The 16,819-nt window shown below is 37.6% G+C and overlaps 1 protein-coding gene across 8 annotated transcripts in view; it reads left to right on the forward strand.

Moving 5' to 3' along the window:
• LOC105392252 (KH domain-containing, RNA-binding, signal transduction-associated protein 2) overlaps positions 1 to 16,625 on the forward strand; it is a 227,335-nt gene extending 210,710 nt beyond the window's left edge. For 4 of the 8 annotated variants that reach the window (XM_048628214.1, XM_048628213.1, XM_048628217.1 and 1 more), the window contains exons 8-11: positions 612 to 735; positions 1,305 to 1,406; positions 6,276 to 6,429; positions 13,945 to 16,625. In XM_048628214.1, the coding sequence (XP_048484171.1) occupies positions 612 to 735; positions 1,305 to 1,406; positions 6,276 to 6,429; positions 13,945 to 14,017 (453 nt within the window). In that variant the 3' untranslated portion in view covers positions 14,018 to 16,625. Of the gene's footprint in view, positions 1 to 611; positions 736 to 1,304; positions 1,411 to 6,275; positions 6,430 to 13,944 lie in introns of all 8 variants that reach the window. The other 4 variants (XR_007267429.1, XM_048628216.1, XM_048628218.1 and 1 more) reach the window with 4 other exon arrangements.
• Positions 16,626 to 16,819: the final 194 nt, after the last annotated feature.

Raw genomic sequence — 16,819 nt, forward strand, 5'->3', positions numbered from 1 at the left:
AACACCTGTAGACATTTTATTTTAAGCTCTGAAATGTTGAAAGTTTATTTTCATTTAAATAAACTTCTGTGACATGACCACAACATTTCGCACGTTAAATAAGGTGTTGACCGCGTTAAACACGTTTAAACCATACGTTTATTCTCGTGGGTCTTAACACGTTGCGCGCCGCGCGTTGTGGGAAGCCGCTGGCATCTGTTTGTGCAATGCCTGAGGCAATGCAAGCCGGCTACACCATGTATATGTACATCACTCTTACATAAATTGGTATATGTATAGAGAAAAGAACATACATAAAGTATTAGAGATTGCTTATTGAAAGAGGCTGCCTATTGTAGGTACTTATTAAACTTTAAAATATACCTATACCTAGGCCTAAAACCCTTCCTTCTTTGGAAGGAGACCCGTGCCCCAGCAGTGTGGGGTAATTGTTCGTGAATCGTGATGATTAAAATTGAAATTTTGTTGTGTAGGTATTGATTCCTGAATAAAATCGATGACTGAGTGTTGTGTTGTGACCCTCCTTTCCCGCACTATTGCTTGTTCCCCTATGAAATAATGATGATGATGATGATGATGACACCTTTGTATGTATACTAACATGTAAGAAGCCATACCTGTTGCAGATGGGCGGGCACGGCGCGCCGGCGCTGCCGGTGGGCGGGCACGGGCTGATGATGGGCGGCGGCGTGGTGCAGCAGCAGCACCACCTGCTGGCACAGAACTCCTTGCTCGGTGAGTCACCTCCCATAATTGGTCCTTCAGCCCTGACTAGCAGCAGGTGTTATCGCCGTCCATGTAGTGAAAAGTTTAAGGAACAGTAAGTCACCGCAGCGATCAGCTGTCTTTGTTTACTTTTCATTGCTGGAATAGTGAGATCTCTTATGCAGGACTCAATAGAAATACAGTCCACAGCTTCAGAGGAAGCCAAGTCAAACATCCTGTTGTCTTCTACCAGTCATTTTATTTTGTGACTAACATAGTGAAAGCAAAACACAACGCTTTTTTTTCAACTGTGTGAACTACCAAACATATTGAATGCTATTCTATCAATAACACCAACCATAACTCCAACTAACAGGAGTCTACTAACCTAGGTGGCAGAAACATCCTGGGCCTCAGCTGTCCTATGCTGGACGGCTGCACCACCCTCGCTCCACTATCCACCAGACACTTTCCATCAGCATTATCGTAACTAACAGCAGACGCCACCAATCGCTGCTCTCCCACAACCTCTACTAACAGCCGCAACCATTCGGTGCTGCTTTCCATAACCCTCCACTAACAGCAGCATACTAATCCAGGTGGCAGCGACATCCTGGGCCTCAGCAGCCCGGTGCTGGGCGGTGTGCTCCACCACCCGGCGCTGCGCGGGGTCAAGCCGGGGCACGTGCTCGCCACGCAAGGTCGGTACGTCGCTTTCTGTTCATCGTATAGTATGGCCGGGGAGACAATGCGTTTTTGACATTTGAAATCCCATAGATATTTGATGACTGCAAAGGAAACCAATAACTTTACTTACCAGACATAAGCAAACGTCAAAAACGCATTGTCTCTTTGGCCGAAGTATAGTGTTCTTTCAAAAATCTTTCTGTCTGTCTGCTGTGTTACAATGTCGCGTGTTTGTCATTAAATATTTCCGGAAAACTTGTGTACAATACATACGTGTGCAGTAAATAACAATTTATCTATCTATCTAATATAAATGAACTTTTTTTCTCTTTATTATCCGACTTATTTCTCTAAACTGTATTATAATTATAATAATATGTGGATACATCTCACACACGGCCATCCGACCCCAAACTAGGCAGAGCCTGTAATATCGGTATCGCACAGCTGATATATCACAGACACATTGATACACACACAGATACATTGAAAGATCCACATTATACACATATAAACACCCAAAATCTGAGCTCTAATATCTGTGTTTAAACAAATATCTACCCCGGCTGGGAATAGAAATATTACTATATTTTTACATTAACATAGATAATGACTTTCATTAAAATCACTCTACTCATGAAGTCACTTAAAACTTGAGTGTTCTAGCACGCAAAATCAAATAGTTAATGTTACCGCTTAGAGTTTAAATTAACTTTAAAGTAGCCTCATAATTCTGTCTAAAGTTGAAGCGGCCGCGGTATCTAATAGGATTATGCTGAGACTTAAGAGATGTCTTCATTGCTTCTCGGGAGAGTTGAATTTTATCAGTGATATTAACGGTGCCAGTCTGTGCGACTTCTTCTTCTTATAGTGCCTCTCCATCATTATAATAATAATAATAATATGTGGGGACATCTCACACATGGCAAACCGACCCCAAGCTAGGCAGAGCCTGTGTTATGGGTATCGGACAGCTGATATATCTACACAAATACATAGATACATACATATTAAATATAAATATCAACACCCAAGACCCGAGTACAAATATTTGTCTTTAAACAAATATCTGCCCCAGCCGGGAATCGAACCCGGGACCTTTGGCATAGCAGTCAGGGTCACTAACCACTACGCCATTCGACCGTCCATTGGAGGTTGGCAGTCAGCTCTTTGCAGCGCTCTCTATTCTTGGCTAGTTTAAATATTTTTTCCACATTTTACATCGGTCCACTTTTTGATGTTGCAACGCCACTTAAATTTTTACGCAACTATTATCGACAAAGTAAACGTAATTGTATAGCGATTCGCGTTAAGAAAGAATATGTGATTGGTGGACGTGAACGAGTTTATCTATGTCGATAAATGCCGTGCAACTTCTGACATAACCTGTCTTTAGGTAGGTAGGTAGGTAACTATAACTGAAGAGTATATAGGCAATTTTATGTTTATGTGATTAATAACAACCATTGCGTCAAAAAAAAATGTTATTATACAGGGTGTTGCAAAAAGCGTATACTAAGCCGAAACCTACATGTGCAGCATGGTATATCTAAGCCCTAAACTGAAATCAGAATTTCAAAATTCGCGAAAAAAAATAATCATTCTCCATAGTAAAAAGTCACGTGACCAACATAGTTTCTATGGAAAATGAATATATATTTTTTGCGAATTTTGAAATTCTGATTTCAGTTTAGGGCTTAGATATACCATGCTGCACTCATGTAGGTTTCAGCTTAGTATACCCTTTTTGCAACGCCCTGTATAGAGCAATGTGGACTCGGATGAGTGATTATTATAGCTCATACGTATCTTAATATATTGAAATTTAATAAATATCCTGTAGTTTATCATCAAATGACAACAGCATAAAATAAAAAGACTGTACAGTTTATAAATACCTACCATATAAAAATTATAAGTGCACAGCCAAATATCTCTTAACAGCCTATAAATTACAGTTAGTCTAGATCACACTGATTCTCAATCCAAAGTGCACTCCTTCAAAATTATTCAAAGAAGATGTTTTTCCCCCGAATCAAACCCGAAAGGCGAATCCAAGAACTGAATGAAAACAGATAAGGGCCCTCAGGCAACTCAACATTGAAGCACCCATCCTGTATATATTGTATTTCCACTTGAAGTATTTTCACGGAAATTCGAGCTACATTCAGCCAGTTTGAATAACACCCTGTATTTAAAATTATATTTTAACAAAATTTTACGGTTCTCGCGTCCGTAACAATTTGTCTGTAACGAAATAATTTCCCCTTTAGTTTTAAAATTTTGGTGGCCTGGTTTTAATGAAATTATTTTTTAATATGCTAATGGGATGGATATTTTAAATTAAAAAAAAAAACGAGACTTTATAAATCTGTATAAAACTGAATTAAATCTATTATTTTAATATTTTTTCCCAGATGCCTACAATTCTAGTCCCTCTCTCCATTTCATTATAGCTTCATCGACATACTCAAAGACACACTTACTGACGACATACTTACTTCAAACTTAACATGTTCATAACTTATACAACGTTATATTTATTAGAAATGTTTGCGTCCAAACTAACTATCATTATAATTATATGCGCCGAAACTACGCAACTGATATCATTCTACGGGGTAACAATACAAAAAGGTGGACCCAGCTTAAGGTACCATTGTTTACCCATCAACAACAAAAACAATCTAGGTCTTCAACGTCCCACAACAACAACAAAAAAACTTATCGAAAGAAAACAATCTCACCACATCACCTTAGTAGTCCTATATCAGTCCAAAAGCGGGTCCAAACCGCAGTAATTCTATTATACCGGACAGTTTTTGCCTCCTAAAACAATTGTCCCCGTCAGCCCGCCTCAGTGGGCCCGGCTCGGTTTAATTAATACATTGAACCGCTTTTGTTCTTTGATTAAAGTGTCTATCTGACGTCGGGCCAAACTTATCTGACAAAGTTGGAGATATGGAACTAGCCGGCAGATGCGACGTTGTATGCGGGTGGCGCAAAAAGTTGTTCTAATCGGCGGAGCGGAAATTGTATTAAATTTTGTATGTATGAATTTATGATGAATTATAGAGGGCTATAATTTGTAATGGTTTAAGTAAGACTTCTGTATATTTCGGGGTGTTATTTTTAAGTAAAAGAGTTTATATTTTAATTCTAAAACGATAAAATTAACGACACACAACAATTTTGATTAAATGATTGGATTGAAACAACCGTTACAGCAATTCAGCAACGCAGCAGTAATTTTCAGGCAGAAAATAGAAATAGCCTTAATAGCGTGGAGGCTAGGCAGGTTAGAGATATCACACTACACACACATTGAACACCCAAGACCCGAGAACAAACTGTCCTTAAACAAATAATTACCCCGGCTGGACTGAACCCGGGAGCTTCAACACAGCCAGAGTCACTAACCACAACGCCATCTCATCGTTTCGGCGCCAGTGGCGCCACAACACTGCCAAAATATTTATGTAGGAAACAATCATCACATGCTTTTTTTGCAGACTGTACAGATTGGATTGCCCTGAAGTTTGTTTGTTACCGGCTAAATTGAGATGGTGCTCCGAATTCGATCCTGATTGTGATACGATGACCCTTCTTTTTTGCCGGCCTTTGATATTGTAGGGTGTATTGTTTGTTTTTTAACTTAATTTTCAACTCTCGATGCTAACAAAGCGTTTGTTTTACAGAAGTTTGATGTAAAGTGAATATTGTTCAATTGTATTGTGAAGTTCCGACTTTATTATAAATAAAATAAAAGAAGCTAAAAGTCCGATGTAGTTTCAGAATGTTACATGGCAGTTTGTTGGAATATTCAATTTAAACGTGATGCACATAGAGAACATTTTCCATTGTCCGTGGCTGGTTGTAATTTAACTTACTTCATTATTTAGTTGCTTGAAATATATTTGATTTAGCTGCAAAGGACTGGAACTTTCATCTTTTCTGTTACTTTACGTTTGTAAGAATAGACTGAATGATGACTTTCTTGTTCTGTACTGAAGTTTTTTTACAAAGAATATTATATAAGTTGCACAAAAACGGAACTCCGGTCGACGTTATCACCATAAAATTAAGACTATTGCATAAAATAATATCGTCGAAAACACGATTAAGTACCTTCATAGTAATATAATCCTAACTTATATAAAAAAGGGAAAGTAACTGTGTCTGTCTGTCTGTCTGTTACTCTTTCACGCCAAAACTACTGAACGGATTTGAATGAAATTTGGTATTACATATGGTCTAGCTAGACCCTGAGAAATAACATAGGCTACTTTTTATCCCGGAATTCCCACGGGATTTTTTTTAAGGCGAAGCGAAGCTCGTGGGAACGGCTAGTTATTAATAAGTTTGAATATTATTCCAAACACTGTTAATGTTTTGTTTGGTAACAAAGTATGCTACGAAAATTTACCAGTGCTACGGCTCAGGGTAGCAACAAGCAAGTCATGAAATAAAAAATAATTATTTTAAAAAATGGGGTGTATGAAAGGAACACCAGAGTACCGCACCCTGGGCAGTCAGAGAATGACGCTATTCTGACTTGATTGTCATCGATACATTAAGAAACCATTCATATATGTATGTAAGCATTAACCCTGTATTGCAACAATGAGATTCAAGATTCTACCACCAACGTCATACAAATCTGCTCTCCTCTCCACCTCACTTCCTCTCCTTCTTTCTTTCTCTGCTAACTCTTCTCTCCCCACAGGTGCGGCTCCAGCCTATTTACACCCCTCACTTCTTATTTCTTTCTCTGCTAATGCTTACCGTGGTCTCCTACACAGGTGCGGCTCCAGTCTATCCCCATCTCTTCTTATTTCTTTATCTGCTAGTGCTAACGGTGCTAACCCTGGTCCCCCCCACAGGTGCGGCTGGGGCGGGTGCGACGGCGCGCAAGCGGCCGCTGCTGGGCGGAGCGCGGGCCGCCATGTCGCCGACTAAACGCGCCGTCATGACGCTGCTGGCCCGCGCCAGGGCCGCCACGCACAAACACGGCCCTGCCTGGCCCGCGCCGCATGAGTATGTACCTTGTTATGTGTGATTATAGGAGTTTTTTTGCTTTATACTTCGGCTCGGATAAATGGTAGTATATAACGGTTCACGTGGCTGCATGAGTATTTAGGTTGTAGTGTTTGATATAAGAGGGGTGTAGCCATGTCACCGACTAAACGCACGGTCATAACGCTGCTGGCTCGCGCGAGGGCCGCCACGCACAAACACGGCCCTGGCTGGCCAGCGCCGCATGAGTATGTACCTTTTTGTGTTTGGGCTTGTACACAAAATTGCGATGCGACGTCGCATCACCGACGGTTTTGACAGTTTTTCAGAGCAAATGTTTGATAACTGTCGCAGTTTTTTGAGATGCGACATTGCAACGCAGTTACTGTTTTGTGGACGAGGCCAAAGGTATATATCATGTTTTGTTTTGCTTCTCGGGTAAATAGTAGTATACACGGCTCACGTGGCTTCATGAGTATGTACCTTGTAGTGTTTGATATAAGAGTGGTGTTACTATGTCGCCGACTAAACGCGCGGTCATGACGCTGCAGGGCCGCCGCCGCCGCGTACAAACACGGCCCTGCTTGGCGCGCGCCTCACGAGTATGTACCTTGTGGATTGTGATATAGATTGCGCTGTGATTGGTGGAACGCGCATCTCACAAGTTTATCGGCGTCGATAATGAAGCCTGCCTGTTCTACCTTTAGTGTTTATCACTAACGCGATATAAAAAAAGATTCACATTTAATACGGACATATATTTTTATTCCCTTTTCTAAACTCAAACTCAAACTCAAACTCAAAATTTTTTATTCATCGTACAAATATAAAATTTTCTGATGAACGTCAATTTTTACAAATTACTCTCCGTTCGGATAAGGGGGGGCTCTTTCTGTCTAAGGAGAAGAACGGAGGCAAGAAACTCCTGAGCCATCTTTTCAAAAAAAAGACTTAAAACTAGTTGGTATACAATACATATAAGCTTAATAATTATTATTATAATAATATGAGCAGAGCTAACTACTTATCACAGCCATGCATTAACGTCCTCTAAGTAATCATCAATTTTATAATAAGCTTTTTTACTGAGTTTCTCTTTAATGTAACACTTAAACTTATTCTCTGGCATTTGAGCAACTTCTGCTGGAAGCTTATTATAAAATCTAATACAGTACCCTAAAAACGATTTATTAACTTTCGCCAGACGCATCGCTGGAAAAGCCAGCTTATGCTTGTTCCTAGTATTAATGTCATGATTACTGCCAATTGTATCAAAAGTTGAAATATTCTTTCGTACATACATTAAATTGGAAAAAATGAACTGACATGGAACTGTAAGGATGTTAATTTCTTTAAATAGTTCTCTCAATGAATCCCTGGAACCAAGTTTGTATATAGAGCGGATGGCTCTTTTCTGTAATACAAATATAGTTTCAATATCAGCTGCTCTACCCCAAAGCAAAATGCCATACGATAATAAGCTGTGGAAATAACTAAAGTAAACTAATCTGGCGGTTTCAACGTCGGTCAGCTGTCTAATTTTCCGTACAGCAAAAGCTGCGGAGCTCAACCTTCCAGACAATTTTTCAATGTGAGGTCCCCACTGTAACTTTGAATCTATAGTCATCCCAAGAAAGACAGTATCATTAACTAGGTCCAATTTATTCCCATCTAGAATAATGTTAGTATCGCATTGTCTAACATTCGGCAGTGTAAATTTAATACATTTCGTTTTCTTAGAATTCAATAGAAGATTATTAACGGTAAACCAATCGTGTATGTCAGATAGAATTGAATTAATTTCATTAAAATTATTTTCTCTTCTTTTAACTTTAAAAAGCAAAGAAGTATCGTCAGCAAATAAAACTATATTAGTCAATTTTTCAACCATAAAAGGCAAGTCATTAATATAAATGAGGAATAAAAATGGTCCTAGAATAGATCCTTGAGGGACGCCTATTTTTACATGAGCCCCCTGTGATTTAGTATTGTTAATATCGACCCTTTGTTGTCTCTTGTCTAAATATGAAGATATCAAATCTAAAGCCTTTCCTCCTATTCCATAGTATCTAAGTTTCGAAATTAAAGTCTGATGGTCTACACAATCAAACGCCTTCGACAGATCACAGAAGACTCCAATAGCATCGTGATGGTCTTCCCAGGCGTCAAATATGTGCTTAATCAACGCAGTACCGGCATCGGCTGTTGATTTGCCTTTTGTAAAACCATACTGCTGGCTATGAAACAATCGAGCATCATTGAAATGCAAAAGCATCTGACTGAGTATGACCCTCTCAAATATTTTACTCAAAACTGGAAGAACCGAGACAGGCCTGAAATTTGCAGGGTTCTCCATATCCCCACTTTTGAACAGAGGTATAATTTTACTAAATTTCATAAGATCTGGGAACACACCTTCAGCGATACATTTATTAAAGATGTTAGCTAAAATTGGGGCGATTTTATTAATAATAGAAAGAACAAATTTAACTGACATTCCCCACAAGTCTTCAGTTTTCTTCATATTTAATGACTTAAATGTTTTTATAATAGTTAATGTATTAATATATCTGAATTTAAATTCCTTATCGGTTGAAGGTGCGTTCTCCTTCGTCAGGGTTTCAGCTGCTGCAGCCGAAGAATCCAGGTTACACGTAGTCTCTAAAGGAATGTTCGTAAAAAACTCTTCAAAGACCCTCGCCACCGCATCATTCGATGTTATAATGTCATTGCCTACCTTCAAAGATAAATTTGTCTCGCGTGTTCGATTCTTCCCCGTTTCGTTATTAATAATAGTCCAAACGGCCTTAGATTTGTTAGCAGAGTCTTTAATCTTGTTATTAATAAAAATTGTCTTCGCACAGTGACAGACACATTTATACATCTTGCTATATTTCTTCACATAAGATTGAAAGTCAGGTCGGAGTATGAATGTTTTCATCTCATACAGATCATATAATGTCGCCCTGCTTTTGCGAATACCCTCTGTAGCCCAGTCACAAAATTTAATTTTATTGTCAATCAAAATTTCCTTCGTTTCAAAATTACTCTCAAACTCATCAGCTATTATCTTAAACAAGTTACTATACATCTCATTAGAATTGCAATCTAATTTAACATTCGGAAGTTTTTCGTCTAGTTTCTTCAAGTAATTGTCAATTTTCTTTGTAGTAATCGGTCGGCATCTCACCTTAGTTTTATTTGTCTTGTCAGTGTTTACTAAGGTAATGGTCTGCCCACTGTGGTCTGACCCCAGACAATTAATCACACTACTGTCTTTAAACTCACAGTTACAGAATATGTTATCTAGACAAGTGGCTGACGTGGGTGTAATTCTAGTTGGTTCCAGAAAAACATTAAAAAGATTAAATGATTTAAAAAGTAACAACAATTTCGACCTATTAGGAGAGTCACCTAATAGGTCAACATTAAAGTCACCACACACTATTACTTCCTTTTTACTATTGGAAGCTAACCTTAGAACATCCTCCATGACAGTCTCAAAGGTAATAAAATCACCAGTAGGTGGCCTGTAGGTACATACTATTATATACTTATTAAGCTCTGCACATGAAATTTCTATATGGTGTTTAACAGAAAGAGCAACTATATCCTTTCGTTCTTTACATTTACAATTTTCTTTAAGAAATATAAGTGACCCACCATGCTCGTTGATATTTCTGTTAAAACAGCTTATAAGTTTGTATTTTTTTAATTGGAACATCATTTTATTCTCGTCTAACCAATGTTCTGTGATACATAAACAATCAATGTTAAATTTTTCCGAAAATAGTTCTATTTCTAACAATTTAGAAGAAATACTCTGAATATTCTGATGTACCAATTTAAATTCATTCTTAAATGTCTTGTCCTTCGATAGTTTTGAGCCGAGAGAGCAGTGAACTGAATCAATCTTTATATCAACGCTATGATGCTCTCCCGTTGTCTGAAAATCTAATTTAAATCTACTGTACTATTTTCAGTATTACTACTGACGGTGTCAATAGGGACACAAGTTTTCTTCGTTATAATGCTTATAACTGAGTTAATAAGAGGAGCTACTTCTGTAGCTAAACGTCGTTTCTGATTTAAGGACAGAAATAAACTGTCCCAGGTCAACTTAAAATTGTCTACATACAAATTAGTATCAAAGAAATTGATACAGTCAGATTTATAACACGCATTGTACATATTTTTATTTAGGCTACATGTCATATAATTGTATTTGTCAGGCAGTGTGCAAGAATAAGGAAATGCACAAACAAATATATGTTTTGCAGGAATGCTTTCTAATATAGCAAAACTTCTATTTATATCAGAATTTGACACACCTAAACTATTTCCCACCATAATTAATATAGTAGTTTTTTCGGTGTACGACCTCTCTGAAATCAGTTGTACTATTTGTGCGAATGAAAGTTCTGGGTAACAATGATTAACAACATTTCCAGTTACATGATTACCCAACATGTGCCCGAAATCCTTGCCAAGCCTATCGGAGTATACAACTGTGCTGTAATCCTTGGCTGAACTGCTACTACTTGTATCAGTAGTAAGCCTTGTCAAGTAAGTGGGTGACATCTTAGGTAACTGCTTATTACCTACTATTCTACTAGCTGCCTGAGCATAGGTGGGTATCCTATGTAATTTATTATTGGAGGTCGGAAAAACATCTGCTGTAGCCGATTTACTCTGGATGACCCTTGAGGATGGCGTGGCCGTCGGGAGGCTGGTGGTGGCCCTCGGGAGGATGGTGGTGGCCCTCGGGAGGATGGTGGTGGTCCCCGAGAGTCTGGTGGTGATCCCCGAGAGTCCAGTGGTGGCCAACGGGATGCTGTTTGTGGCCTCCGAGGTGGTGGTGGCCCTCGGGAGGATGGTGGTGGTCCCCGAGAGTCCAGTGGTGGCCAGCGGGATGCTGTTTTTGGCCTCCGAGGTGGTGGTGGCCCTCGGGAGGATGGTGGTGGTCCCCGAGAGTCCAGTGGTGGCCAGCGGGATGCTGTTTGTGGCCTCCGAGGTGGTGGTGGTGGCCTCCGGAGATGCGGTGGTGGCTTCAGCAGGTGAAGACTTCTCCGGCAGCATCTCAACCCGAACTAAGCCCACACTACTGAGCACCAGCAGCTGGTTTTCGTATTCCAGAGTTCTCTGTTCTAGGGCAGACTTCAGTGTGGCCAGCCTAGACTGTAGCATGGCAATGTTGAACTCGCACTCCTGGTTGTTGTCTGCGAGCTTCTGGTTGTAGTCTGACATCTCTTGTTCATATTTATTCACCAGTAGTTGAAGTCTCACTCTATCCTTTGTCAATGGAAGGTGCGTCTTATGCTTTTTCAATGCTCGCTCAGACTTCCTGATATATTTCTTTATTTTAATATATTTTTTAAGCCTGTTTGCACCTGTGATATTGGTTGATTTTCTTGGAGTTGTGAGGTCTATTGTTGGCATAGGGGTGGGGTGTAGGGTGACTAATTCATCGTACAATGCCATTGTCTTATCTGTTTCCTCGCTTGCATGTGCTTCATTTATTTGCTGGATCTCTGCGTGTGCTTCAGCCAATTGCTGCTCTAGGCTATAGATCTTAGACAAGGCAGCTTCATGTAAATCCTGACACTCTTTGTATGATCTAAGTACAATCTGTAGCTCATCACATTTGCCTTGCAAGTCTTGGTATTGGATGTCCATTTCAGCTATGTCATTCTTTAAGTCCGAGTTCTTTTTTAAAAGGGAATCAAATTCCTTTTCATTGTCCTCCCGCTCTGCCATCAGTTGGCTTGAGAGGTCACGAGATGCCTTGAGATCCTCCAAAGCTGTCCTCAGCTGGATCTCCAGGTCACGGCTCTGCACCTTCCGGGTCGTCATCCTCGACATGTCTGAAACCACCCGGGGTTACCCATTAGTATGTTGATAGGTAGAATTGAGAGGATGTTTATCCAAGATATATACAAAATAACCCTCTTTAGGTATAACTTGATCAAACCAATCAAAACTTGATATATTGTAAGTCTATGTAAAAATGATCAAAAGGTAACTTATTTGTTAGTTATCATATACAATGTAGTCATGAACACAAACTATAGGTGGGTTCTAAGTTATTGTCATTAAGAAAACTGTTCAATATCGTTCGAGTACAAAGACTTATCTTCAGCAAGTTCATTGATAAAGCTCCACGGTAGATAACTTGAAAAATCTCACAAGGATCTTTCTGGGATTTCCTTAAAAATATTCTTTCTCATAATTCATGTCTTTGAGAGTTAATAAAGAGCTTAACTATGAAAGCTTTGAAGCTTAATAGTTAGCTTAAGAGCTTACAAGCTGCTGTCTTCAGTGGCTTGTCATTAAATTACACTAAAGAACTTTCAGCAACTCTGTAACATAGACCTTTTCAATTTAAAGCTATTATAAATCTAATATATTTTTCTAGTATTGGCACTTGTTTCTAATTCAGAGTTATAGTTGTCCAACTCTAGTGGCATAGCTAAATCTTCTTAGCAGCTGTCACACGAAAACTTTCACATCAGCTGTAGCAGAGTGCGAGTGCTCAGCGGAGTAATGAAGTAAGTTCTAACTAATCCGTCGCTCTGGGAACTGTGTGTACGGTCAGCATACAAACACGATCAATAATGTGATAAGTAGAGACGGACGAAAAAGGTGCCTTTGACGGAAAAACAATTTATAATAAGATTGTGCAGCCTTTCAGCTTTTGCAACACCTTTTATAGAAGAAAAGTAATATGTGTACAAAGTAGAATTTGATCAATGTACAGAAAAAGTAACTTTTAGTTAAAGTGAACCGTAAAAAAAAATTAAACAAATATGCTTAGTAAAGCTGTAGTTTTTTTGCGATTCCACCCGGTATTTCTCATAATTATAGAGCTTCCACTATGTTATTGCATTTTTGACGTTTCCTTATGTCTAGTAAGTAAAGTTGGTTTTCCTTTGCAGTCATCAAATATGTTTGGGATTTCAAATGTCAAAAAAACTAATAATATAATGGACAGTATAAGTAAATTCTCTATAATTAAAATAAATGTTCAGTTGTCAAATAGGTATCAAAATATGTCACTATAATAAACCCGACAATACTGTTGTTTCACATTGCATACGGCACCGACATTATTAAACGTAACTTGTCCGCGGGTGCACAAACAAATCCAATGTAACTTTTGAACAGATGCAAACACAATGTGGCAGCACTATGAATCTCATTCGGAGAATATCACGGATCACTTGTTTTTATTTTTATTTTATTTAAAATATGCCTAGAAAATTTATGTAAATTAGGTATAAAATTGATTCAGTATTGTGCATTGTGCAACTCAGGTTATTGCATTGTACGCTCAGAATTTGTCACCGTCACCTTATAAGGGCCAGCTGAAGAAAACGCTTTGGCTTATTGAATATCAGACTACTTTGTGTCTTTGTGACGCTCTGGAAAGCAACCGTGTATGTTATCCTTTGCTTTATATTGTATTTTTGTTGGTATCAGTGCGTCAAATAAATGTTTCTTTATTTATATCTTTAATGCTTCCTTGTTTGTTCGCAGGCACACAGCTCTGCTGCCGCTCATAAGAGACGAATTCGTGACGGGCGTCGGCGTAAATATCAATTTAGCATAATCCTAGAGTAACTCATACAATGATCTAGTCAAAAGTATTATATTTAATTGTATTTATATCAACGAAGTCGGGAGACACGACCACACTCGCCAAAAGCTGAAGACAGAATGACATTATGAGGCCCGAACATCTCCCGACCCTAAAATACTTAGTATAGTAGTTAGTTAGAAAAAAAATCAAATATAAAATTCCCTGTGTACCTTATGCAAATGAAAAACGCCGATTGCTTTTGAAAATATTAATTTCTATACTATAGATTCTGCTTTAAGTTCTATAGCCAAAACGATCGAGGGCGGAAATTAAAAATTTAGATCGAAATCCACAATCTGCCTTTGGGATTGACAATTGAAATCTCTCAGCAATTTTACATAGAATCATGGAAGTAGAAAAAAAGGCGGAAGGAATCTCGCTTACTAAAACACTGAAGCACCACAATGGCGGCGATATGAGAGTGTGCGGGTGCGTAGATGCGACGTGATTGGCGCGCGGCGGCAAACTGACTTACTTTGAGTGTGAATGTGTGTGTGTGTCGGGCTCGTCGTAACAAAGAAAGTGACTTTTACTTAGGGTGCTTCAGTTTTTAGTTCGTGATATTCCTTCCGCCTTTTTTCTACTTCCATGCATAGAATATAATATTTATTATGACTTCACAACAGAAGCCGTAATCATAAAGGTGTCGATTGATATTGAATATTCGCTCGGGGTGAGCAAGTTACACCTTCAATATTCGACATAACAGAGGCGCGAGCACAGGATTCGATTCTATTTTCGAATCTACACAAACATATTGATAAAGAACAGTATGTCAACTGTCACTGTCAAAATGTAAGGTGAATTTGTCAGTTCCAAAAGTGACATTTGTTTTTTCCATATGTTCATGTAGATTCGAAAATAGTATCGAATCCTGTGATCGCTGCGCAGTACATTGAGGCGAGCAACTCCATACAGCTAAAAAAGTTTACATTATAGTAGTCCACTGCTAGACGTAGGCCTCTCCCAAAGCACGTCACTGGATGCGATGTATACATTTTCACATCCAATCATTCAGTACAAGCCACCTTTCGGAATTTGTCATCCTCTCTAGCCGGAGGGCGTAGACTACATTGGTCTAGTCGCAAAACAAATACAGCGCGAATATATTTATATTCATGCATATACAGGATGCTGCAAAAGCGGTATATAAATCCAAAAGGGGAATCACGAACATTATAATGTCAATCAGCACCTTTAGAGCGGTATCATGTTTTAATGAGGGAAATGATTAAAATTCCCATGTACATAGGTCAATTTAAATAAAACCCCAATTAGTATAAGCTACTTTAAATTAACGGACCATTTGTATTTAAAATATTATCCTTTGCCTTTTAGAAAAAATATGTATTGTATATTTTTTATGTGAAAAAGTTGAATAAACGCCATTACAAAATCCGTATTTTATAATGACGTTTGTTTGTCTTTAAAGATGATCTTATATGTATTATAGTAATTAATGTAAAAAGTACTTACTAGTTATATTGAATAGCCAAATTTTACAGAAATGATTATCTAAGAATGATGTGAAAATACTCGTAAATATAATTTATGGACGAAATAATATATAAAAAGACATAAAAAATTAAATATAGGTACTGTTTTCATGGATAAATTAAAATATATTACTTATACATTCTTATCTCAATTTTAATAAATAACACGACCACAATATTTGTTAATAAATACTTATTCGATTATAAAACACAGTTTACTGAAATTGGGCACTTCAAAAATAATTAAGATAACTAATCTTACTAACATTACTTAACATAATAAAAATAAAATTATAAATTGGTAAAAAACTAAAATATTAAAATTATAATGATCCAGGTACCGACGACGGTGCGATAACTTGGTTTCACTATAAATAAATTAATACTTAAGTATAATAACTTAAAAAGATATAAAATTGCGTCCTTAACTTGAGCAAACAAAACCGGAGGCAAAGTCATAAAAACTAATGACAAACTATTAGTAGAATGAAGTGAGGTTACGTTAATAATTTTAAATTAATTTATCTAAGAACTAAACAACCCCTCATATAGATGTGTCAACAAAGTGTCACATGCCTTGAGGGTCACTTTTACCAAACGTATAAATTTTAAACTTTAGTTAAATTCCATTTAGAGAACAATCCGTATACTTATAAACTTTTTAGTGATTAGTGTCATCACTTAATAAAAATAAATGCATACAGTGGCGGTGATACAATGTTTTGAATCAATGTTGGATCAATGATAATGTCGTATGTGAGGGGTTAAATAAAAATAAATATAAATGTGTGTATAAAATTTTGTAAAATAATAAATTGTGTAATGGCTTTATTCTCGTCTGTGTTTTGTGATATCTAGTTAGCAGAGTTTTGCGATATCTTTATTATATCAAATAGCATTATTATATCAGATATTCTAATCTGATTTTACTATTCCCTTGTAATTTGGATCAATCCCTCGAACCAAAAGGATTTAACTATGGGTTAGCCAATTTGCAGAGAATGGTGAAATTGGGCCTTGGTCATGTAAGTAGTATTTTATGTTTCAGTTTATGCAAACTGTAAAAAAACATAAGTAAGTAAGTAATTGAACCGTGAATTGAATTGAACATAAAAAATATTTTTTGTTTCGTTATGTTATGAATAAATTAAATTAAATTTAAATACTTTTATGTCTTCCATCGTTTGCAATTTGCAATTAAAACAGCCATATTAATTATTAAACATTAATCACTGTTGCGTTATCGGTTTATTGAGCTTTATAAATAATCAATTAT

The sequence above is a fragment of the Plutella xylostella genome, chromosome 20 (genome assembly GCF_932276165.1).
Source record: "Plutella xylostella chromosome 20, ilPluXylo3.1, whole genome shotgun sequence".
Taxonomy (NCBI): domain Eukaryota; kingdom Metazoa; phylum Arthropoda; class Insecta; order Lepidoptera; family Plutellidae; genus Plutella; species Plutella xylostella.